General features: G+C 45.2%; 2 protein-coding genes across 2 annotated transcripts in view; both read right to left on the bottom strand.

Moving 5' to 3' along the window:
* Positions 1 to 25,254, bottom strand: part of LOC122939848 (zinc finger protein 585A-like) — a 126,032-nt gene that overhangs the window by 46,141 nt on the left and 54,637 nt on the right. Inside the window, exon 5 of the mRNA XM_044296035.1 lies at positions 1,840 to 3,189. Within this exon, the coding sequence (XP_044151970.1) occupies positions 1,840 to 3,189 (1,350 nt within the window). The remainder of the gene's footprint in view (positions 1 to 1,839; positions 3,190 to 25,254) is intronic.
* LOC122939866 (gastrula zinc finger protein XlCGF66.1-like) overlaps positions 17,882 to 25,254 on the bottom strand; it is a 38,772-nt gene continuing 31,399 nt past the window's right edge. Inside the window, exons 3-5 of the mRNA XM_044296062.1 lie at positions 18,551 to 18,700; positions 18,249 to 18,428; positions 17,882 to 18,166 (exon numbers count right to left, since the gene is read on the bottom strand). Coding sequence (XP_044151997.1) covers positions 18,026 to 18,166; positions 18,249 to 18,428; positions 18,551 to 18,628 — 399 coding nt within the window. The 5' untranslated portion in view covers positions 18,629 to 18,700 and the 3' untranslated portion in view covers positions 17,882 to 18,025. The remainder of the gene's footprint in view (positions 18,167 to 18,248; positions 18,429 to 18,550; positions 18,701 to 25,254) is intronic.

Raw genomic sequence — 25,254 nt, forward strand, 5'->3', positions numbered from 1 at the left:
AAAGCTGGGTGGCCTCTGGGACGGGTGGTGGTGTTGTCGCTAAAGTGCAGGAAACGCAGGATGGCCTCAAATCGTGCCCTGGACATGGCAGCAGAGAACATGGGCATGTGATGAATTGGGTTCGTGGACTAATATGACCACAATTCATGCTTTTTGGTTAGACCCATGTTGAGGAGAAGGCCCAGAACATTTTTTAATTCGGAAACTAGGACGGGTTTCCACCGGAAAGGCTGGGCATAATAGCTTCCCGGGTTGGCGGCTATAAATTGAGTGGCATACCAATTTGTTTCTGCCACGACTATGTCCAAGAGCTCCGCAGTCAAGAACAGCTCAAAAAATCCCAGTGCCGAACCGATCTGAGCTGTCTCAACCCAAACTCCAGACTGGGCGGTGAAAGGGGGAACTAATGGTGCGGCTGAAGTTGGGGACTGCCAATCAGGGTTTGCCAGCAACTCAGGGACTCTAGGGGGTCTACGGGCCTGTCTGTGCGGTGGCTGCGACGGGGTAACTATTGCACGTGCCACAGTACCAGCTTTAACTGCCCTTCTGGTGCTCACCACTTCACCATGTTCTACGGCAGTGCTGGTACTAGGTCCAGGGTGGTCTGCGTTGCTGGTGTATACCTCACCAACTAATCCGACAGCGCCAGCCCCACTCTGCTGCCCTTGAAGCGGATCATGCGCAACCTGTGGTGTAGCAACATGGGGCCGGGTACACCTGTTGGTATCAGGGACCTCAATCTCCTCGTCCGAACTTTGGGTAAGACTGCCACTGCCTTCTACAGGTTCATATTCTGACCCGCTGGATTCGTCAGATGAGGGTTCCCATTCCTCATCTGACTGGGTCATAAGCCTGTAGGCCTCTTCAGAAGAATACCCCTTGTTTGACATTTGGACTACTAAATTTAGGGGGTGTTCCCTGAGACTACCCAAGAAAAAAAGCAAGCCTGTCTTACAAATGGGAGGCTAGCGAAGTACCGGAGGCCGCTGCGATTGATAAAAAATATCAAAACTGATTTTTTTTTTATCGCCGCAGCGCTTGGAAAGTGATTGTGCAGTGATCAAAAAAAAAAGAAAATGTTGTCACTGCGGCGGGGCGGGCGTGGGTGAACGCACGTGTGGGCGACCGATCAGGCCCGATTGGGCAAACACTGTGTTTTGGGTGGAGGGCGAGCTAAGGTGACATTAATACTATTATAGATCTGACTGTGATCAGTTTTGATCACTTACAGATACTGTAACAGTACAAATGCTGATTAGCGATATGCTAATCAGCGAATCAGTGACTGCGGTGCGGTGGGCTGGGCGCTAAACTATTGCTAACTACCTAACCAAGGGGCCTAAACTATCCTAAAACCTATCAGTCAATACCATTGAAAAAAAAAAAAAAAAGTGGCAGTTTACACTGATCACTTTTTTTCCCTTTCACTAGGTGATTGACAGGGGCGATCAAGGGGTTAATTGGGGTGATCTGGGGGCTAAGTGTGATGTTTGGTGTACTCACTGTGAACTGTGCTCCTCTGCTGAGACTAACCGACGAAAAGGACCATCAGAGGAGCAGAGAAGCCATTTAACACCTTATATTTATAAATATAAAGTGTTAACTGGCTTGTGATTCGTTTTTTTTTTAATCATCAGCCTGCCAGCGATGATCATTGGCTGTCAGGCTGATGATGTACCCCCCCCCCTCAAACTTTTGCCGGCCCGCGATGCGCATGTGCGGGCCGGCTGTGAGCGTCGTCTCGCGAGATGACGCGTATATGCGTGACTCTGCCGCCTCCGGACCGCGATCCTGCGTTAGGCGGTTAAACATTACCCACATTCTGAACATGAATATGACTTCTCCCCTGTGTGAATTCTTTGATGTTTAACAAGATCTGATTTTGTCTTAAAACATTTCCCACATTCTGAACATGAAAATGGCTTCTCCCCTGTGTGAGTTCTCTGATGTTTAACAAGATCTGATTTTGTCTTAAAACATTTCTCACATTCTGAACATGAAAATGGCTTCTCCCCTGTGTGAATTCTCTGATGTATAACAAGATGTGCTGTTTGTTTAAAACATTTCCCACAGTCTGAACATGAAAATGGCTTCTCCCATGTGTGAGTTCTCTGATGTTTAACAAGATCTGATTTTGTCTTAAAACATTTCCCACATTCTGAACATGAAAATGGCTTCTCCCCTGTGTGAGTTCTCTGATGTTTAACAAGATCTGATTTTGTCTTAAAACATTTCTCACATTCTGAACATGAAAATGGCTTCTCCCCTGTGTGAATTATCTGATGTATAACAAGATGTGCGGTTTGTTTAAAACATTTCCCACAGTCTGAACATGAAAATGGCTTCTCCCATGTGTGAGTTCTCTGATGTTTAACAAGATCTGATTTTGTCTTAAAACATTTCCCACATTCTGAACATGAAAACGGCGTCTCCCCTGTGTGATTTCTCTGATGTGTAACAAGATCTGATTGATTCTTAAAACATTTCCCACATTCTAAACATGAAAATGGCTTCTCCCCTGTGTGATTTCTCTGATGTATAACAAGATGTGCTTTAAGATTAAAACATTTCCCACATTCTGAACATAAAAACGGCTTCTCCCCTGTGTGAATTCTCTGATGTTTAACAAGATTTGGTTTATGATTAAAACATTTCCCACATTCTGAACATGAATATGGCTTCACCCCTGTGTGAATTCTCTGATGTGTAACAAGATTTGGTTTATGATTAAAACATTTACCACATTCTGAACATGAATATGGCTTCACCCCTGTGTGAATTCTCTGATGTATAACAAGATCTGATTTATTCTTAAAACATTTCCCATATTCTGAATATGAAAATGGCTTCTCCCCTGTGTGAGTTCTCTGATGTCTAACAAGATCTGATTTATTCTTAAAACATTTCCCACATTCTGAACATGAAAATGGCTTCTCCCCTGTGTGAGTTCTCTGATGTTTAACAAGATCTGATTTTGTCTTAAAACATTTCCCACATTCTGAACATAAAAATGGCTTCTCCCCTGTGTGATTTCTCTGATGTATAACAAGATGTGCTGTTTGTTTAAAACATTTCCCACATTCTGAACATGAAAATGGCTTCTCCCCTGTGTGAGTTCTCTGATGTTTAACAAGATCTGATTTATTCTTAAAACATTTCCCACATTCTGAACATGAAAATGGCTTCCCTCTTACATGAACTGTTTGATGTTTAGCACCTCTTCTATGACTTTTATTCTGTGTTACAGTCTGTGATGAATCAGAAGATCGGACGTGTTTAAAAGAATCAAATGATGCATTGTGACTGTGATTGGATGAGGGTATATCTTGCATATTGGCATGCTCTTCAAATGTATCTCGGGTGATACCACAATCATCTACTTCAAAATCTGAAGATACCAGATGTTTCTCTGAGTTCCTGGTACAGTCATCTGCCGAGAATAAAACACATTTTATTATTGATGAATAATATACCATAAAATTATATTGAAATTTTTTTACATTTCGATATAAAAAAGTTCAAGTATGAATTGACTAAAACAGTGGTGTCCAAACAGATCACAATCTATTAGTAGACCAAGGGGCATAGCTAGAAATGGTTGGCCCCCACCTTGAGAAACTTGCATGCAACCCCCACCCAGTCATTTATAAATAAAACATTTCCTAGCGCTACACAAGAGGCGCTGAATGCCCTCTTAGTGCCCCACACAATAGTTATCTCCCCTCAGTGTCCCTTTTACAGTGAAATTCCTCCTTAGTGCCCTCTTCACAGTACTGATGCTCCCTGCGTGCCCCACTGAGTATAATGTCCCCTTTGTGTCCCCCTGCAGTAGTTTTGCCCCTTAGTGCACCTCCTGCAGTAGTGTTGTCCCTTAGTGTCCTCTTTACATCAGTGAAGCTCCTATACTATGAATAAAATTAATAAAAGTAATACCGAGCACATCATGCACTTCCCAGCAGCAGACATGATGATGTCATCTCTCCTGCTGAGCTGAGGAGAGCGCACGGGCCGGGGATTATCTCAGGTCTGTGCGCTCTCCCTCTAAGCCCAGCAGGGACAATGACATCACTGTATCACAGCTGCTGCTGGGCAGAGTGCAGGCCGCAGAATGAGACCTGGGGCTAAAATGGATGACAGAAACAGCAGCTGAACTCGGAGGAGAGTAGAATGGCCAGTAGGAAGCACAGGAAACTGTCACTGACCATTGGGGAGCTGCTCAACATGTTCTTTTCCTTGAGATATAATTACTATTGATAATATGCAGAGTTAGTCATCTGGGTCAGGATATCTTGGGGTCTTTATTCACAGGCAGGTAAGAAATATCTGGTGTTCAGTGGTGAGACTTTTTTGTATGATCTCTTAAGGCTACATTCACACAACAGCGGAAAAAAAAGCCACATTCAGTTTTTCATGGCCATTTATCAACCATTTTTACTTCTCTTTCTTGGTCATCTGGACGTTTTGCATCCATTTTCAACGGCCATTATTTGCGGACGAATTAGATTATATTTATTTGCTTTTTTTTTTCAATTAAATTACCAATCCCTGTAGTATACATCATGTCCCCCATAGTGGCCCCAGTTAGATATAATGTTCCCAAGGGTGCTCCCCATCAGTAATAATTAATAAGGTTAATAATGTGCAGGGTTTTCAAAAACAGGTGGGTCGCGGCGTGATGACGTGAACACAGCACGTCTCGCTCTCCCTCGCCGGCCTCCTCCCTCCAAGCTCCCGGCACATCCGATCAGCTGATCCCGCGCAGCTGACGCCGAAGCGCCGATGTACTGAGCGGCGTCTCTGCGCTGGACGTGGGTTGGCTCCTGGATCGCTTTACCTGCCGCTCGTGGGTGCCTGGTTGCTGGACGCTCTGCACGGGACCCTCCGCTGCTCTCCTCCTGCTGTCGGTCCTCTCTCCTGCTCTGTGTTTGACTTCGGCTGCCTCGCTGTTCCAGGGACCTCCTCTCTCCTTCCCTCGCCGGCTGGCTGGCTCGTCTCTCGTCCTCTCCCTGCCTCTGGATCCGGTGGCTTTGCTGCTCTGCCTGCTGCTTCTCCTCTGCTGTCTCCCTGCAATTTGGACTGCCTGTCACTCTTGGACACGTGAGAACACAGCCCTTGTTGACTTTACCTTTTTATATAGTGCTGGTTTCTGTGTTTGCTGGGAGGACGTATTTTTGCCCAGACTTTTCCTGTTTTCTTTTTGTGGGGTTAGGTAGGGGGGGGATAGAGGGGTGGGGGAGGAAGAGAGGAATAGGAGAGGAGGAGAGGAAGGGGTTAAAAGGGGGGAAAATAAGGCGAGAAAGAAGCTATAAGGAGATATAAAGGAGAGTATAAGTTGGAAAAAGGAAAGAAAGGGTGAGGTGCGGAGAGTTGGGGGTGGGGGAAAGGGGAGAAAAAAAAAAAAGGGGGGAACATAAAGAAATTTAAAAATTAATAAAAAAGGGAGAAAACGAAGGGGAAAAAAGGGAAGAGAATGGCCCCAAAGCGACGATCAGTGGACTCCTCGGCAACTAAATTGGGGTCTAAAACACCAGAAAACAAGATCGATAAGTTTTTGAAATCACCCTTCCTTAATGAAAAAAATCCAGCTAAAACTAAACTCTCTGCTAACGTGAAGAAAAATGCTAAAACGCCCCAGTTTGAGGAGCCCTCTGAGGACGGATCAATGGAGGCAGATCAGGAGGCGGTAGAGGAGGGTCTCCCTGTACAAACGCGAACAGAATATGATCCATCTGTTTTGGATAAGATCCTTTGCGCCGTGGAAAACAACGGCTCTCTGGTGCAGGGGATGTCCACTCAATTGGGCTCAGTGCAGAGCGACATCTCTTTAATTAGAGAATACTTAGTAAAGATCCGTGACCGAGTCCTCAATGTGGAAAAAACTGTTGTTTCACTGCAAACCGATATAGCCACCTTAAAATCTCAAACTCTGCTTCTCGCCTCAGAAAATCAAGTGCTACAACACAAGCTAGAGGATCTTGAGAATAAGTCAAGGCGGAACAATGTCCGTATAATTGGTTTCCCAGAAGGGGTTGAGGGCCGGCAGCTAGAGGAGCAACTCAAAGATGTGGTCATGCACAATCTAGGTAGCGATAATTTTTCTTCTATGTTCCAAATAGAAAGAGCCCACCGAATACCAGGAGGTATTTAGCAGAGAAAGCAAATCATAGAGTATTCTTTAAGGGGCTTAAATATTTTTCGAAGTCCGGACACCCTGGTAAGCTCTTAGCAAGAATAATCACACAACAAGATAGGAAAAATCAATCTATCACTTCAATCCGTAACTTAGAGGGGGAAACTATAACAAATCCAGAGGGGATTAGGGATACCTTTCTACAATATTTTGCTCAGATATACAGACCCCCTCCCGGTACGACATCCGAACTGGCGATGCGGTTCTTGGAGAGGATTCCACTTTCTACTTTGAATGAAGCTCAAATAGAATTTTTGGAAGAGGAGTTGTCTCTCTCTGAGCTGAAGGAGGCTCTGGGGTCTATCTCGGGGAGCTCATCGCCAGGACTGGATGGCCTTACATATGAAGTTTATCGTAAGTATGGTGAGACGCTCCTCCCCCAGTTACTTGAGGTGTTTTCCCAAGCGTACTCCAGGGAGGCCGCCGCGTACAATTTTAATGAAACTATTACTGTCCGCTGATAGAGATATGATATGAAGAAGAGCCAGAGAATGTACACCCATTGAATATCAGGGCTCTAGGTTGCTCTTTTTTCCTGACTTTGCGCGGCAGACTCAGGAAAAGAGATGCAATTTCATAGAGATAAAGAAGCGCTTGGCGCTAAAAGATATCAAATATTCTCTACAGTATCCAGCGAAATTAAGAGTGATCTATAATGGGACTTCCCTGTTTTTTGAGACACCACAACAAGCGTCAGACTGGATCGATCAAACGGGCATTTGAAATTGTGTAATATCATGTTCGAAGGGATGGCTGGGAGGCGGGGCTAGGTTGGGGGAGAACGGCCGGAGGTTAGAGGTTCGCTGACTAGATCGGGCGGATCAACGGAGAGGGGGGATGGGAGGGAGAGGGGGGATGGGAGGGAGAGGGGGTTGGGAACCCACCTTGCAGGTCGGGTTTTTTTTTTTTTTCTCTCTTTTCTGTTTTGTTTGATTGATGTCTATTAGAATTGTATCTTGGAATGTCAGAGGGCTCGGGGAAAGGGTTAAAAGGCAAGCTATTATGGATGCAGCAAAAAGATACCTTCCAGCAATTATTTGTATAGTAGAAACTCATCTTACTAAAGAAACCCTGCGCCGTCTGACAACGGGATGGCACTCCCAATCTTATCACTCCACCTTCAGCGGATCTTCCAGGGGCGTTTCAGTCCTGATTCATAATTCTGTAGACTTCATCCTTATAAAATCCCATATAGATGATCAGGGTAGATTTATTTTCCTACACGGCAAGCTGTATGGCCACAGTTACATTTTGGCTTTCTTCTATATACCCCCTCCATTTTCAATGTACCCCTTGACTCAGCTATTGCTCTTTGCTGAAAATAGATCAGAATGTCGGTTAATCCTGATGGGGGACTTTAATGCGGTTATGGACCCCAACAAGGATAGATTCACTTTAGATGCAGATCGTGGGAGGAACCCTTGTAACTCCTTGTTGCCCCAGTTTTGTTTAGAGGTAGGAGTGGTAGATATATGGGAACACCTCGGCGGAGGAAAGAGAGTATACTCCTGCGTCAGTAGGGGGGGGAGAGCAATGTCTCGGATTGATCTAGCACTCACCAATGAGAGCAACTTGAGTAATATCAGTAAGATTCGATACGGAGTAAGAACCGATTCGGACCACTCACCCGTACTAGTTGAGGTTCGCACTGGGGAGAATAAGGATAGAAGGGGGCTAGGATTCAAGTTGAACCCATATTGGCTTACCATTATGGAGAATCCTCAGTCTATTAAACTACTGATATCCTCCTTTTGGGAGGTGAATTTTCCCTCTGCTAACATCAACACAGTATGGGATGCCCTGAAAGCATATGTAAGAGGGGTCTTTGTAAGTGAGATTGCTGCAGCAAGGAGAACATTTAGGGGAAGAGAGGAGGAACTGGTTAAGATCGCTGTATCTACAACTGAGCGTTTTACCAGCCAACCCACGGAACACAACAGGGAAGAGATGCAGAAGGCTAGCTGCTGCTTGGAGAAGTATTTAGCAGAGAAAGCAAATCATAGAGTATTCTTTAAGGGGCTTAAATATTTTTCGAAGTCCGGACGCCCTGGTAAGCTCTTAGCAAGAATAATCACACAACAAGATAGGAAAAATCAATCTATCACTTCAATCCGTAACTTAGATGGGGAAACTATAACAAATCCAGAGGGGATTAGGGATACCTTTCTACAATATTTTGCTCAGATATACAGACCCCCTCCCAGTACGACATCCGAACTGGCGATGCGGTTCTTGGAGAGGATTCCACTTTCTACTTTGAATGAAGCTCAAATAGAATTTTTGGAAGAGGAGTTGTCTCTCTCTGAGCTGAAGGAGGCTCTGGGGTCTATCTCGGGGAGCTCATCGCCAGGACTGGATGGCCTTCCATATGAAGTTTATCGTAAGTATGGTGAGACGCTCCTCCCCCAGTTACTTGAGGTGTTTTCCCAAGCGATACAGGGAGGGGGTTTACCATGCTCCATGATGGAGGCTCTTATTGTTTTAATTCCGAAAAAGGATAAAGACCCGGCAGAATTGAGCTCCTATAGACCAATTTCCTTATTAAATACCGATGTTAAGCTATTATCAAAAATTTTGGCTAGGAGGCTCTCGCGGGTTATATCCACTATTATCCACTCAGATCAAAATGGTTTTATGCCAAAAAGGGGCACCCATCATAACCTACATAGGCTATTTATGAATATTCAGTCCCCGGGGAGCGGCGCCCGCTCCATCCTGTCGTTGGATGCTACTAAAGCCTTCGACAGGGTGGAGTGGACCTTTCTCTGGGAGGTGATAAAAAAATGGGCTTTGGCCCAAGATTCTTGGCGATGGTACAGCTCCTATATAACTCCCCAGCTGCTAGGATAAGGATCAATGATATGACAACAGAGAGCTTTATATTAGGAAGAGGTACCCGTCAGGGCTGTCCTCTCTCCCCCCTGCTATTCAATATTTACATTGAACCCTTAGCGGCTAGTATTAGGCAGGATCCGAGGGTGGCTGGTTTTGGCACAATGGGGAATTATGATCGAGTATCACTTTATGCAGACGACATTTTGATTTTTATGCATCAAACAGACACTACTCTTCCTCGTATAATGGACCTAGTTGGTCTCTTTTCCGGTCCTTCCGGTCTGGAGATCAACTGGGAGAAGACCGTCCTTCTCCCTATAGACGAACTGCGGGGCGAACGGTATAACCAGCTAACGATCTCAGATTCAATAAAGTACCTGGGGATAACAGTTTCTGCCAAACCACAGGAATATCTACAACTCAATCTGCTTCCTCTGTTGATAAAGCTGAGGGCTAAAATTAAGATATGGCAAAAAATCCTGTCAGCGAGAGCGGACAGAATTTCATTAATAAAAATGGTAGTGCTGCCACAGGTTCTTTATATCTTGCGCTATTCGTCTGTATGGATTGTAGATAAGTACTTCAGATTGATAGAGCGGATGCTTAATGATCTAATATGGGGGAGGAAGCGTGTGAGATTGAAGGTACTCTATTTTTCTGTGCCCTATAATCGGGGAGGTCTTAACCTCCCCTATTTTAGGGGCTATTTTGTGGCCTCTCAACTCTGCTTGTTTAATGAGTGGGAAAATAGCCAGTTCTGCAGTAAGGTGGTGAAAGATTCAGGCTTTGCAGATTTTTTTACAGTACTTGAGTCTGACTATTTATCAAATGCACTAAATGGGTATACACTTTTCTGCAGAATGGCTACAAAGTCTTGGTCGAAATATAAGGAACTGGTGTGGAGCTGGGGCATCACTTATTTGCACTCCATTATGGCATAATCCAAAGCTTTTGAACTTAAACGACCTGAGTTGCAGCCAGTATTGGAGGACCAAGAATGTTCAGTACCTGCATCAAGTGGTCATTGGTGGACACATTTTGCCCCTTGCGGAATTAAAGCAAGGGGCAAATTTAGGTGAGGTGGCTTGGTATGCATATTTTCAACTAAGGTCAGCACTTTCTAGCACTGCGAATCGCTATCTTCTTACTATAGATACTCCTGAATTTCTACATGATTTAATTTGCAAGAAAATTGTCACGAGAATTAAAGTATCTCACTGTTATAGACACTTAATGAAAAAGTTTTTTTCTGATGTTTTTTCACCAGGACAGAGAGCCTGGTCATCTTCGCTTTCAGAGACGGGCTCTCCAAACTGGGAGAATATAGGGGAAAGTTTAAAATTGGTTTCGCATAATTTTAACCACACTGTTGTACAATTTAATATTTTGCACAAAATATATGTGACACCTATATGGTTATATAGGAGAGGACTTAGAACCTCCTCTGACTGCCCACGCTGTGGTGAATCAGAGGCAGATCATTTACATCTGTTCTGGGACTGCCCAAAGGTGAGCAGGTACTGGAGATCGGTTCAAACCAATCTGGCTCGTAAACTCAACATTGCTGTTCCTTTTACTCCCAGGATATGGGTCCTGGGAGACTTATCGGAGGTCAACTACCAACCTATAAACGGTCGACTGTTGATTAAGGTGATGTTTCTGGCTAGGCTTCTCATCTCTAGAACATAGTTTTGCTCCTCCGCTCCAGACTGTAATAATTGGCTGGGTTTGGTTGAGAAGGTGAAAAGCTACGAGAAGATCTTGTACAAACAACGAGGATCCTACTTAAAGTGGAATAAACTGTGGAAAGACTGGGACACGATTAACTAATTAGGATTTTTTTTTTTGTTTGTTTGTTTTTTTGGTCTGCAAGGTGGGGGGGAGGGGGGATGGTGGGGGGGCTTTGGGGAAGATCCAATTAGTCCGGCTTATTTTTGTACGCAATGTATTAGTGCAGAATGTGAAGTCATAATGGAGCATTGGAGTATCTCTAGAAATGTTGGGGGTTGGCAGGACTCACCGGCATCAGATATCGGTTAATTTTTGACCTATCTAAAATATTGAGTAATACTCGGGTGAGGGTTCAGGGCTCGGGATCTTGGGGGGTCCGGGCATCGGGTGCGACCCGGGATGCGGCTTTTCCTGTTGGACATGAGTTTCAACTACGGGCAGTGATCTGACACAGGTGTGGTTTGGGTCCCACCATCTGTCTTTTCTTAATGAACTGGAGTCGGTGATGGGCTCTGCTCTCTTAATGAGACAGTGCTGGTTGGCTCTATTTTTCTCCTCAATTGCCGGAGATTGCTGAGCGACATTTGACTCGAGTCCTCTTTCCACGAGACACCGTGGTAAACCCATGCGAGTTATGCTTAAACAGGGCATCAACATTTAACCTAACTATACGGGGATGAGGCAGTAAATCCTGTGAGTGGGCTTTATACCACTGTGATAGAAGACTGCTGGACCCCCCTCTGTTTTCCTTCAGTTCTACGGAAGTGTGCGATCAAAGATCGCTGTGAGCCTGCCCCGCACCGTGTATGTGAGCACCAGAGGATTCGCCACACGGGTGTTGATCCTGTCGGTGGTGCCTACTTATGTTTGAGGGAGGCCGTATGAGGTGCGTGTTCGCTGCTTGGCGGGCCGCCCCAGCCCGCGGGCCTCTGTTCCCTCCCCGTACAGAGATAATAATATTAAATAAGATGTCTTTCTCTATCTGCATTGTTAAAGCTCTTGATGTCGGGTGGGCCCTGCTTTCTTCCCAGGTAGTGAGACCTCTATTTGATTTAGTTAATATGCATATAATTATGGGTACCTGCATGAAATTATATTTAACCATGGTTAAAAAACTAGAACTGACGGACTTTTGGATTTTATAGTACTGTAAATGGAATATTGGTATGTATTTTTTGTATGATAATTAAAAAATAAAAGTTTATTAAAAAAAAATAATAATAATGTGCAGGGTTTTGTTTTTATGGGAAAAAAAGAAAATCCTCCTCTCATCCACTTGCACGCGCAGAGACAGTCGTGCTTCATTTGGTGCTAAAGGACCTACACTCTCAATGGGATGATGTCACCATGCGCTCCTAAGCAATAATGCTGGGAGATCATGGTGATGTCATCACGTTGGTAGCACAGGTCCTTCATCACCAAGAGAGACTGCCCTGTGTGTGCAAGCGGATAAGGCAATTTATTTTTATTTTAACCCCTAAAAGGCCATTTTCCACTAGTGTACCTATTTTAAACAGCCATTACATGGATGCACTCCTGTCTAAATGACCATTAAAGACACCCCGATTAATTTAAATGGGGTCCATCTGACAGTGAGAACGGTCACAAATAGGACATGGCCCATTTTACAAAACCACAATTGACTGACCTAAAAAAAAATAAAAAAAAAAAATGGCCATGTGAATAGTTCCATTGAGTTTCATTAATTCTAAAAACAGCTGTGTGCCATTTTTCACTGTTGTGTGAATGTAGCCTTATCCTGCAGCCTTTACCGATTACACAACTACATATAGCGCCAAAGAATAATCCTGTGACCCGAACATCATCACTGCAGCTAGGACACTGTGCACACTGCGGTCTCTCCAAATCTCAGGCCTGTCACTGTCAAGTACACAAACTGCACGGCCCACACCATGACATCTTCCTTTTTTCATGCATTTATATTAAAGGGGTTGTCTCAATGGGGGCATTTTGCTAGGATATGCAACTATTGTCTGGTAAACGGAGCCCCGAAAGTGGTGGAGAATGCACTGTGCTTGAGCAGCCGCCCTCCTTTCATTTGTAAGGAGCCGACAAAAATAGCCGAGCCCTGGCTTGGCAATTTCAGTCAGGCCCATAGAAATAAATGGGAACAGTGGCGGGTCATGCACAGTGCGCTCCTATTTACTTTTATGGGGACAGCGCTTGATGGTGGCCGGACCAGAGTCCTCCAGCCACCACTTTGGCCCGCTCGGTTCTCGATAAAGGTGCGGATCCCAGCGGTTGGTCCTGCACCTATAAGACCCAAATGTCTCAGATCAGACAACTGCTTTAAGTGCTTGTGATTCATATATACAAAGATTATGAAAAGTATATCACTAGAGAGGAATCAATTTCTTGAAATTCATTTCAGGTGTAATTCTGAAGAATCAGTCAGAAGAGAGAACAAATACATTCAACCAAATTCGAACCTGCTCCCATTGGCCTGTCACATAATCTGTGTATGACTCTCTGGCAGATCTACTCACTGGCATCAGCTGGAGGAGTGCGATAATGCCACCTGCCACACTGAATACCCTGCACTGGCGGCTGGACAAGACAGTACACATATCAAACTGGGTCAGTTCCAGCCACTGTTCCAATCTCCCTCCAGAAGTCCATGGAGTCAGGGGACAGGCTATGTGCTTTTGCTGATATGCATCAGGTTGGCACAGCACGTAAAAAACTTCCATCACATTAAGAAAACTAAATTGGCTGCTGCTGCTGTGCCTTCTGAGACTTATTGTAGGGGTAGCACCACCAGAGATGGCGGGAGGTCTCTGACTCAGCGAGGTTGGTGATGGGACTCCTGGACAGAAATGCAGGTGACAGGCATCAGTAAAACATTTTCCCCTTTTTTCTTTGATTGCAATGATCTAAAAGTATGGCTATCCAGTAATCACTTTGATTGATGTTAACTATATGCTTGCTAGCATGTAGTCAACCAAGCATGCAGTTTGTCATGCTCACCAGCATGCCTGAGGACCCAGTTCTTTAAGACCCCTATGCAATGGTTGGTCATGGCCAATGTCATTGTCGTCATGATCATCAGCATATCTATCATAGCGAGCACCAACCTCCTTCCTTAGCTGTGCCTAGGAAAACTCCATGTCTCCTGTACCACAAACTTCTCCTCCTTCACTTCCTTCTTTATGCGACTTCGTCTGTCCAGGTTCCTATCAGTTACAGGATCCCCAGCAAGCTGTGGAGGTTGTTGTTCTTCCTCTAGTCCTTGTTGCATCAGCGTGAGCATTTGTTCAAATATAAATATCAGGATGATGCCATGTTAATGCTTGTCCCTAACTCTGGTGGTCTCTTCGAAAGGGTTGAGTATGCTACACATGGCCCTGATGAGCTGCCACTGACTGCGCTCAAAATAACATATGCTCTGCTGTGGTGGTCTCATGCATCATGTAAATCATTAATCTCTTTACGCTGCTTATAGCAACGCTTCAGCATATGTAAGGTGGAATTCAAATGGTACAAAGTCAGACCATTTTGTCACTTCACGTTCAGAAGGGCCTTTTTAGCCACATAAGAATGGCTGGACAGTCCCCTGGACATGACCAACACCTTTTGCAAGCCATGTTTTTTAATGAAATTGATGCACCATAAATTTATGATGTGTGCCATGCAGGGAACATGTGCTATTTTCACCAAATGATTTGCAGCCACAATGTTCCTGCCATTGTCACCAACTGCGTTGTCCAGTTGTAGACGAGGAGAGAAATCCAGCAGGAAACTTGCTGCAGATTACCAACTGATCTATGTAGCTTCTCTCGCCCAAGCTCATCAGCTTTAAGACAACATGGCAATGTTTCAGTTTGCACAACAAAAATGAGGTAGAAGAAGCGGAAGCAACAATCTGCTCTGTTTTTGTTTGGGATAGGAGGATGTCCATTGAGGAGGACGTGGATAAGCCCCTGGTGTAGGGTACCAGATAATCAGCAATTTCAAGCTGCAGCATGGTGGCCAAGACCATACAGCGGTTTAAGACAACCGGTTCCACTCTCACACTAGCTCATTCTGGTCACTGGAAGTTCAACATGGCACTTCATGGCAAAGAAATCTCTGAGGATCTGAAAAAAAGAATTCTTGCTCTAAAGATGGCATAGGCTATAAAATGATTGCCAACACCTTGAAACTGAGCTGCAGCACATTGGCCAAGACCATACACTGGTTTAAGAAGACAGGTTCCACTCAGAACAGGCCTCGCCATGGTCAACCAAAGAAGCTGAGTGCACATGCTCAGCTCCATATCCAGAGGTTGTCTTTTCAAAATAGACGTATGTGGTTATGGAGGAGTGGAGGAGGTTTCAAGTGGCAACCTGTGAAGCTCTAGTGAACTTCATGCCCAATAGAGTTAAGGCCCTGCTGGAAAATAATTGTGGCCACACAAAATATTGACACTTTGGGCACAATTTGGCCATTCTCACGTTTGTTGCCAGCGGATTAGACATTAGCTGTGTGTTGAGTTATTTCGAGGGCATGCCAAATTTACACCATTATACAAGCTGTACACGGACTACTTTACATTGTATCAAAGTGTCAGGTCTTCAGGGTTGTCCCATGAAAAGATAGAATAAACTATTTACAAAAATGTGAGGGGTGGACTGACTTTCGTGAGATACTGTAGGTACTAGCAGCAGATCTTGATGATTTGCTTGCCCAAAAGCATTCAGCATGGCAGAACATTCCTTAGACAATCATTAGTAACCTCATAGGTAAAATGCCAAGGCGTGTAAGTGAATGTATTTATGCACTTGACTCTCATACTCAATACTGAATAAAGCGAGATGTTTTGCATATTTTGTTTCCGTTTTTTATCATTAAAGGGGTTCTCCAAGATTTTCCTCAGCATAGGTCATCAATATGAGATCATCAGAAGTCGGTCCCTGCACCCCCACCAATCAGCTGTCTGAGGAAGCCTCAGTGCTCACTGGAGGTCCAGTTAATACAAAGCTTCCTCACAGCTTACCAAGCACAGCGCCATCTGTTGAATAGTAGCTGTGCTTGGCATTGCAGCTCAGACCCATTCACTCGAATAGGAGTATTCTGTGCCTAGGCCATATGACCGATGAGCGTCACATTGCATGGCCAGGAAGAGGCCTAAGAGCGCGCAGAGCACTGTGTCCTCTCCATACATCTGAACAACAAGGCTGCCGATCTGATATTAATGACCTCTCCTGAGGAAGGACTATATACATCATATACATACTGTATATCACCTATAACGCTGTCACATTTCCATCCATATTTATTAGAATTTTAGCTGAATCAGTGAATATAACGCTGAAAAAACTGACAGAAGACAGAACCTAAAAATGTAACATAAAACTGTATCATCCAGTGAAGGAGTAGAATCTGTGAATCTTCTCTGCTTTACTTAGTGGTCACTACTCACCTGGGCAGTTATCTGTAGGAATGTCCTCTGTACTCTGCTCATCACCCCTCACATATGTCTCTGTAGGATTAATATTGTTGAGATCTTCACCCGGATTCACAAGCTGTGAAAGAAATATTGTAGAAGTCATCAGACGTTTGGAGAAGTCGTGTAGAAGGTTTTATATGACCTGAAAAGACAACCAAAAATGACCGGACAGCAGGAGTTATCTGACCCAAATATCTGCAGGTCTCCTGTATAAGGCCCCTTTCACACGGGTGATAATTCTGCGCGGGTACAATGTGTAACGCATTGCACCTGCACTGAATCCGGACCCATTCACTTCAATGAGGCTGTTCAGATAAATGGTGATTTTCACGCATCACTTGTGCGTTTTAGTGAAAAATCGCTGCATGTTCTATATTCTGCGTTTTTCACGCAACTCAGGCCCTATAGAAATGAATGGGGATGCGCGAAAATCGCAAGCATCCGCAAGCAACAGCGGATGCAATGGGATTTTCACGCATAGTTGCTATGGAGACGAGGGATGAGTTACCTGGGACCCCATTTACTTTATTATTTTCCATTATAACGGAAAATAATAGCATTCTTTAATTCAGAATGCCAAGTAAAAGGTGCTCACGTCAGCACAGGTCCTGCTGAATGAAGATAGAAGAACCTTCTATCTTAATTCAGCAGGACCTGCGTTGACATCACCGCGCTCACCACGTGGTGAGCGCGATGACGTCACCGAAGGTCCCTTTCCAGCCAGGTCCTGCAAGAAGAAGAAGAAGAAGAAGAAAGAAGACGAGCCCGGCTGCGCAATCAAGTGGATGAGGAGAGCTACTTTTTTTAAATTTTAATCCTACAATAGATCTTTTACTTAGCATTCTGAATTAAAGAATGCTATTATTTTCCATTATAACCATGTTATGATGGAAAATAATAAAATATACAGAACACCGATCCCAAACCCGAACTTCAGTAAAGAAGTCTGGGTTCGGGTCTGGGTACCATAGTCAGTTTATCACCCGCGTGCAAAACGCATTGCACCTGTGCGATAAAAACTGAACATCAGCCAATGACTGGAAGCAGGTGACCATGCCTATGCTGGCGAGGAAGCAAACAAAATTTACTGGAAGATGGACACACAGGAGCTGGCACACATAACCAGAGCTGAGGGTAGGAGGTACATATGACTCTTTCCATAGTAGAGGCTGCGGACAAATGAGAAAAGTTACTAATTCCTGAACAAACCCTTTAATACTGTCTTCCTATTCTGTCTACCAGTTTTGAGATGACTGCAGGCATGAAGATACTGTACCTAGTATAAGGGACAGGGGAGAACACAAGAGAGGTGAGAACTGATTATCTATCACCACTAGAACACCGTGCTTACTAGTGATTATAGTATAAAGGACACAGTAGATTAACTAGAGTTCTAAGGGCCCCAGGGCAAACTGTTGTGCTACTCTTGTGCAACCACAAAACATCTGCAGCAGTTCACAGAGGAGGCCATCTTAAAAGTCTGTACAGGCAGAAAATTGTGAGAAGATCCAGACAACATGTAATGTCTATGGTCAGCTGTAATCCTGCCATCTCCACCTTTCTCATTATACAAGGATAAATCATATAATACTGGTGGATAAAACAAGACTGAAAACAAGATCTTCACAGCCTTCTACAGATCATAGGGAACATTTCATGAGACCTTATCATCCTGTGGGACATTGTGATCTTCTTCTGAACCATCCTGTGGAAGAAGAGGACTGGTATATCTCTCCGGTGTTGTTCTCTCTTCCTTAACTGTAGGAAACACATCCAGTGACTGAATTCATTCCTTACATAAAGATAATGAGAGGATGCCTTTAGTCATGTCTATTACCTGGTGGTGTGAGGGGCCGGTGATCCTCCATCAGAATGTCCTTGTACTGATCTGTGTGTCCTTCTAAATACTCCCACTCCTCCATGGAGAAATAGACGGTGACATCCTGACACCTTATAGGAACCTGACAACACAATGATACAGTCATCACCCAGATCCCTTCATAACGTTCCTGTATAATGTCCCAGCATTCCCAGTAGTGTCACCTCTCCAGTCAGCAGCTCAATCATCTTGTTGGTGAGTTCTAGGATCTTCTCTTTATTGATTTCCTCGTGTATCAGGGAGTGAGGTGGAGGCTCCATGATTGGGCTCAGGGTTCTTCCCCATCCTTCAGACACAGGGGCCTGACAGCGCTCACTAGAGGTCTTCTTCACTACTGTGTAGCCCTGGTTATGGAGAGACACAGTAATAAATATCACTCCATACATCTCTAGAGTCTCTCCCCTCTCCAGTCATGTCCATCTGTTAGTAACATAGATAAGATGATGACATCATCAGAATCTCTCACCTCTCCAGTAAGCCGGAAGAGGATCTCTAGGGTGAGATTTATTATACTCTCCGCCATCTTATCCTTGTCTCTATCCATTCTTGTTGGGTCAATCAAGAGAAGGATCTTATATAGAAGATATCCACTGAGCGGATCCTATATTGTAGGAACCTGAATGGAAAGAAGATTAGACAGTGTAAAATCCTACAAAATCCCATGTAAAATACAATAACTAGAGGTGCACCGAAATTCCGGCGGCCGAAAATGCACCTAATCCATTTCGGCTGATAGTGATACATATCGGCAGAAAATAGCGGGGAAGGACTGGGAGGAGGAGCTGGGGGCCGATGCGTTCACTGTTCTCCGGCCCCCAGCTCCAGTAGTTATAAAATGTGTACAATTAATAAGGATTCTATTCATGAGGCCCCCTCTGCAGTAGAACATTCAATATAGCCACATCCTACTCACAGGGCTGTTATCTTAATGCTGGCCGGCCGGGCAGAGGAGCGGCAGCGTCACGACTGACGTCATGTGCCCGGCCTACTTTCTGAATGAAGGAGGCGGCGCAGGCATGTGACGTCAGTCGTGACGCTGCCGCTCGTCTGCCCGGCCGGCCAGCATTAAGATAACAGCCCTGTGAGTAGGATGTGGCTATATTGAATGTTCTACTGCAGAGGGGGCCTCATGAATAGAATCCTTATTAATTGTACACATTTTATAACTACTGGAGCTGGGGGCCGGAGCACAGTGAACGCACTGGCCCCCAGCTCCTCCTCCCAGTCCCTCCCCGCTATTTTCTATTAATTGTACACATTTTATAACTAGTCTGTACTGGAGCGGCAATGGGGTGGGTGGGGGTCTGTGGATGGCACTGTTATGGGGTGGGTGGGGGTCTGTGGATGGCACTGTTATGGGGTGGGTGGGGGTCTGTGGATGGCACTGTTATGGGGTGGGTGGGTAATATGATTTATTAAATTCATGAAAAAGAATTAATAAAATCATTTTAAAAAAAGTATTTTAAAAGTATTTGGGCAAAAAGGCAGTTTCGGTTTCGGTCAAGGGGTATCCTGAATTTTCGGTTTCGGACCAGAATTTTCATTTCGGTGCACCCCTAACAATAACTGGAGATAATAAGAGACATCAGAGGAGATAATAAAGTATAGATGTTGTGTTCTCTCTTTTTATAGTGATCGAAACATGTGTGAGGTCAAGGCAAATTTATGGTATGTCACACCTTCACATGACCCTACAGCCAATAGAAGACGTCAGTGATGCCATGAACAGCACGTTACCACTATTGACCATCCTAGGCTTTAACCCCTTCAGGACACAGCCTTATTTCACCTTAAGGACCAGGCCATTTTTTGCAAATCTGACCAGTGTCACTTTAAGTGCTGATAACTTTAAAACGCTTTGACTTATCCAGGCCATTCTGAGATTGATTTTTTTCTTCACATATTGTACTTCATGACACTGGTAAAATGAAGTCCAAAAAATTAATATTTATTTAAAAAAAATACCAAAAACTTTTAAAAAAATTGCAAATTTCCAAATTTCAATTTCTCTACCTCTATAATACATAGTAATACCTCCAAAAATAGTTATTACTTTACATTCCCCATATGTCTACTTCATGTTTGGATCATTTTGAGAATGATATTTTATTTTTGGGGATGTTACAAGGCTTAGAAGTTTAGAAGAAAATCTTGAAATTTTTCTGAAATTTTCAAAAACCCAATTTTTAGGGACCAGTTCAGGTCTGAAGTCACTTTGCAAGGCTTACATAATAGAAACCACCCAAAAATGACCCCATTCTAGAAACTACACCCCTCAAGGTATTCAAAACTGACTTTGTTAACCATTTAGGTGTTCCACAAGAATTAATGGAAAATAGAGATACAATTTCAGAATCTCACTTTTTTGGCAGATTTTCCATTTTAATAATTTTTTTCCAGTTACAAAGCAAGGGTTAACAGCCAAACCAAACTCAATATTTATGGCCCAGTTTCTGTAGTTTACAGAAACACCCCATATGTGGTCGTAAACTGCTGTACGGGCACACGTCAGGGCGCAGAAGGAAAGGAATGCCATACGGTTTTTGGAAGGCAAATTTTGCTGGACTGGTTTTTTTGACACCATGTCCCATTTGAGGTCCCCCTGATGCACCCCTAGAGTAGAAACTCCCAAAAAGTGACCCCATTTTAGAAACTACGGGATAGGGTGGCAGTATTGTTGGTATTAGTTTAGGGTACATATGATTTTTGGTTGCTCTATGTTGGGGAGCTTTAAGGTATACCCTCAATATCTTCACTTAAATCCCCTTGTAGCTGAAGAAGCAGGTCAATATCCAAGAGACAATTTCCCCAGTAACTGGATGACACACAGTTTGGGAGTCAACTGACTATCCTAGGCATGCGCACCTGCTTTCAAACCTCCAACAGCCTCATTTACATACAATACATAGATTACTATGGTACAAGGAAAGGTGGGGTCAGACAATAGCAAGGGCCGATGGGAGGTTGAGGGGGGACACTGCATCTAGTTTAAACAGGTCTCCCAGTGTCCCTGAGACAACACCCTGCTGGGGAAACAATGGCACAGGAAAAGGGGGGAGGGGAAGAGGTACAGACAAGAAAGACATTCTATAAGTGGCGATGTTTGCCACACTCTATATTACACTTTTTGTGAGGCAAGGTAACAGGAAATAGCTGTTTTGGCACAGTTTTTATTTTTTGTTATTTACAACATTCATCTGACAGGTTAGATCATGTGATATTTTTGAAGACCAGGTTGTCACGGACGCTGCGATACCCAATATGTATACTTTTTTTATTTATTTATGTAAGTTTTACACAATAATATCATTTTTGAAACAAAAAAATAATAATATTTTAGTGTCTCCACATTCTGAGAGCCATATTTTTTTCAGTTTTTGGGCGATTATCTTAGGGTACTTTCACACTTGCGTTTTTCTTTTCCGGCATAGAGTTCCGTCACAGGGGCTCTATACCGAAAAAGAACTGATCAGTTTTATCCCTATGCATTCTGAATGGAGAGTAATCCGTTCAGTTTGCATCAGGATGTCTTCAGTTCAGTCGTTTTGACTGATCAGGCAAAAGAGAAAACCGCAGCATGCTACGGTTTTCTCTTTGGTGAAAAAAACTGAAGACTTGCCTGAACGCCAGATCCGTCGTTCCGACATGCGCATGCGCAGATCGGTAAAAATTAGAAAAAAATTTACAAGACGGATCCGTCGGTCCGCATGACAAGAGGAGAGACGGATCCGTCCTTGCAATGCATTTGTGAGACGGATCCGCATCCGGATCCGTCTCCCAAATGCTTTCAGTCAGCGGCAGATCGGCGGATCCGGCGGCCAGTTCCGACGACGGAACTGCCCGCCGGATCAAACTGCCGCAAGTGTGAAAGTAGCCTTAGCTAGGGTCTAATTTTTTGCGGGATGAGATGACGGTTTGATTGGCACTATTTTTGGGTGCATATGACTTTTTGATAGCTTGCTATTACACTTTTTGTGATGTAAGGTGACAAAAAAATGGTTTATTTAGCCCAGTTTTTATTTTACATTTTTTACGGTGTTAATCTGAGGGGTTAGGTCATGTGATATGTTTTTGATACGACGCGGCGATACCTAATATGTATACCTTTTTTTACCCCCCTATTTTTTACCAATAGTTTCTTAACTTTATTTAGGGAAAATTTTTATTTTATTTTTTTACTTGAAACTTTTAATTTTTTGGGGGGAAAACTTTATTTTTACTTTCTTTTTTTGTCCCACTTTTGGACTTGAACTTTTGGGGGTCTAATCCTTTGCAATGCATTCCAATACTTCTGTATTGGAATGCATTGGCTGTATGAGTAATACTGTGTGTATTACTCATACAGCTTCCGGCCTGTGAGATCCAGGGGGCTGCCTTCCATGCCATCGGGTCCCCCCTACAGCCGCATGGGGACCCGATCACCGCCGCAAACCGCAAGTCTATTCAGACACAGGGGGGGTCACGGGACAACTCCCGCGCATTTAGCCGAGGTGCCTGCTCAATGATTTGGGGCTCCAGATGGCGACAAAAATGGTCGCCAATGCGACTTAGAATTTACAAATGGTGACAAGACTTTTTAGTCTTGTCGCCATTTGCGACTAGACCCGCCGCCGCAGCTCTGCCGTTGAATACAGCGGCGGGCACAGGAGCTGATAGTTCTCTGCCCCGCCGCCACCGATGTTCTTCTCAGTCTGACTCAGTGAGTAACAGCACACAATAGCAGAGCCGCTGGCAGCAGGGAGGGGAGGGACTCGGGAGGAGTGCAATCTGATCCTAGAGTGGAAGCTGCTTCTGCCAGCCCCTCCCCGCCCACCAACCAATCAGAGCTGAGTCAGTGAGTCACAGCACACAATAGCAGAGCCGCTGGCAGAGGGGAGGGACTCGGGAGGAGTGTAATCTGACCCTAGAGTGGAAGCTGCTTCTGCCAGCCCCTCCCCTCCCCACCCACCAACCAATCAGAGCTGAGTCAGTGAGTCACAGCACACAATAGCAGAGCCGCTGGCAGCAGGGAGGGGAGGGACTCGGGAGGAGTGTAATCTGACCCTAGAGTGGAAGCTGCTTCTGCCAGCCCCTCCCCTCCCCACCCACCAACCAATCAGAGCTGAGTCAGTGAGTCACAGCAACAATAGCAGAGCCGCTGGCAGCAGGGAGGGGAGGGACTCGGGAGGAGTGTAATCTGACCCTAGAGTGGAAGCTGCTTCTGCCAGCCCCTCCCCGCCCACCAACCAATCAGAGCTGAGTCAGTGAGTCACAGGCACAACAAATAGCGAAGCCGGTGGCAGCAAGGGAGAGGTGAGGGACTCGGGAGGGAGTGTAATCTGACCTAGAGTGGAAGCTGACACCAACCAATCAGAGCTGAGTCAGTGAGTCACAGCACACAATAGCAGAGCCGCTGGCAGCAGGGAAGGGAGGGACTCGGGAGGAGTGTAATCTGACCCTAGAGTGGAAGCTGCTTCTGCCAGCCCCTCCCCTCCCCACCCACCAACCAATCAGAGCTGAGTCAGTGAGTCACAGCACACAATAGCAGAGCCGCTGGCAGCAGGGAGGGGAGGGACTCGGGAAGAGTGTAATCTGACCCTAGAGTGGAAGCTGCTTCTGCCAGCCCTTCCCCGCCCACCAACCAATCAGAGCTGAGTCAGTGAGTCACAGCACACAATAGCAGAGCCGCTGGCAGCAGGGAGGGGAGGGACTCAGGAAGAGTGCAATCTGACCCTAGAGTGGAAGCTGCTTCTGCCAGCCCCTACCCGCCCACCAACCAATCAGAGCTGAGTCAGTGAGTCACAGCACACAATAGCAGAGCCGGTGGCAGCAGGGAGGGGAGGGACTCGGGAGGAGTGTAATCTGACCCTAGAGTGGAAGCTGACCCTAGAGAGTCTCTCCCTCCCCCCTGTGCTGCTTCCGCCCCCAATAAGAACAGAGACGGGAGGAGGAGGGGCTGTGGCCACTGCGCCACCAATGAAGTATCACGATCGGCGTGAACTATCACATACGTGACACAGAGGGAGGGAAAGAGGAAGGCCCTGCCCAAGTGAGAGGGAAGGTGGTGAACCCTGACTCACCTTGCGGCTGGCACCTGGCTGTCCTGACGTCCCTAGACGGGTTCCTCACCCGTACGCCGATCACGTGCCTAAAACCCTGGCTTTCCCTAAGATGAGCCCTAGATAGTGAACAGGGCGGTGGGAACACTAGTCCGCACCACTAGCTCTAAAGGAAAACACCAAGGGGAGGACAGACAATACAGACTCAACATATAATCCCAGGTGGGCGACAACAGGAGACAACAAAAAGCCCAACAGGGATCCGGAGGGTAGCACTCTGGAACAACAACCAGGATTCACAGCTTCAGTGGGTCAGTATAGAAGTCCAGGCAGGAAGCTCTATAACTGGCAACTAGAGAAGTGTGAGAGGAGAATATATGGAGGTTGGGAGTGGCAGACAAGAAACAGCTGAGGAGGAGAAGCTACGGATCCCTGAGTGAGACAAAAAGGATAGCAAGGCAAACACAGAAAACAATCACTAAGAAACAACGTGATCTTTAGACATAGAGCGCGCAGCCACCCGCTGCGACTTCCTGACCCCGGGTATAACGGAGTCAGACGTGGCTCTTGACACCCTCGTGACAGTACCTCCCCTTTCACGAGGGGCCTCCGGACACTCAGGACCAGGTCTCTCAGGATGAGAGGCATGGAAAGCCTGAATTAACCTGTTGGCGTTTACCTCTGACGCTGGAACCCACATTCTTTCCTCGGGACCGTAACCCCTCCAATGCACCAGATACTGAAGAGAGCGGCGGACCCGACGAGAATCAACAATTCTGGATATTTGAAACTCCAGATTACTATCCACAATAACAGGAGGAGGTGGCAGCGGATGATGGTTCTAGAGGTGGAACATACTTCTTGAGTAACGACTTATGGAAGACGTTATGGATCTTAAAAGTCTGAGGTAGCTCCAGGCGAAAAGCCACAGGGTTAATGACGGCTACTATTTTATAAGGACCAATGAACCTAGGGCCCAGTTTCCAAGAGGGAACCTTCAACTTAATATTCCTAGTAGACAACCACACATAGTCATTCACTCCTAGGTCCGGACCTGGCGACCGTTTCTTATCGGCCATGCATTTATATTTACCACTCATATTTTTCAAGTTAGCTTGCACCTTCTGCCATA

The sequence above is a fragment of the Bufo gargarizans genome, chromosome 6 (genome assembly GCF_014858855.1).
Source record: "Bufo gargarizans isolate SCDJY-AF-19 chromosome 6, ASM1485885v1, whole genome shotgun sequence".
In the NCBI taxonomy this organism is placed as follows: domain Eukaryota; kingdom Metazoa; phylum Chordata; class Amphibia; order Anura; family Bufonidae; genus Bufo; species Bufo gargarizans.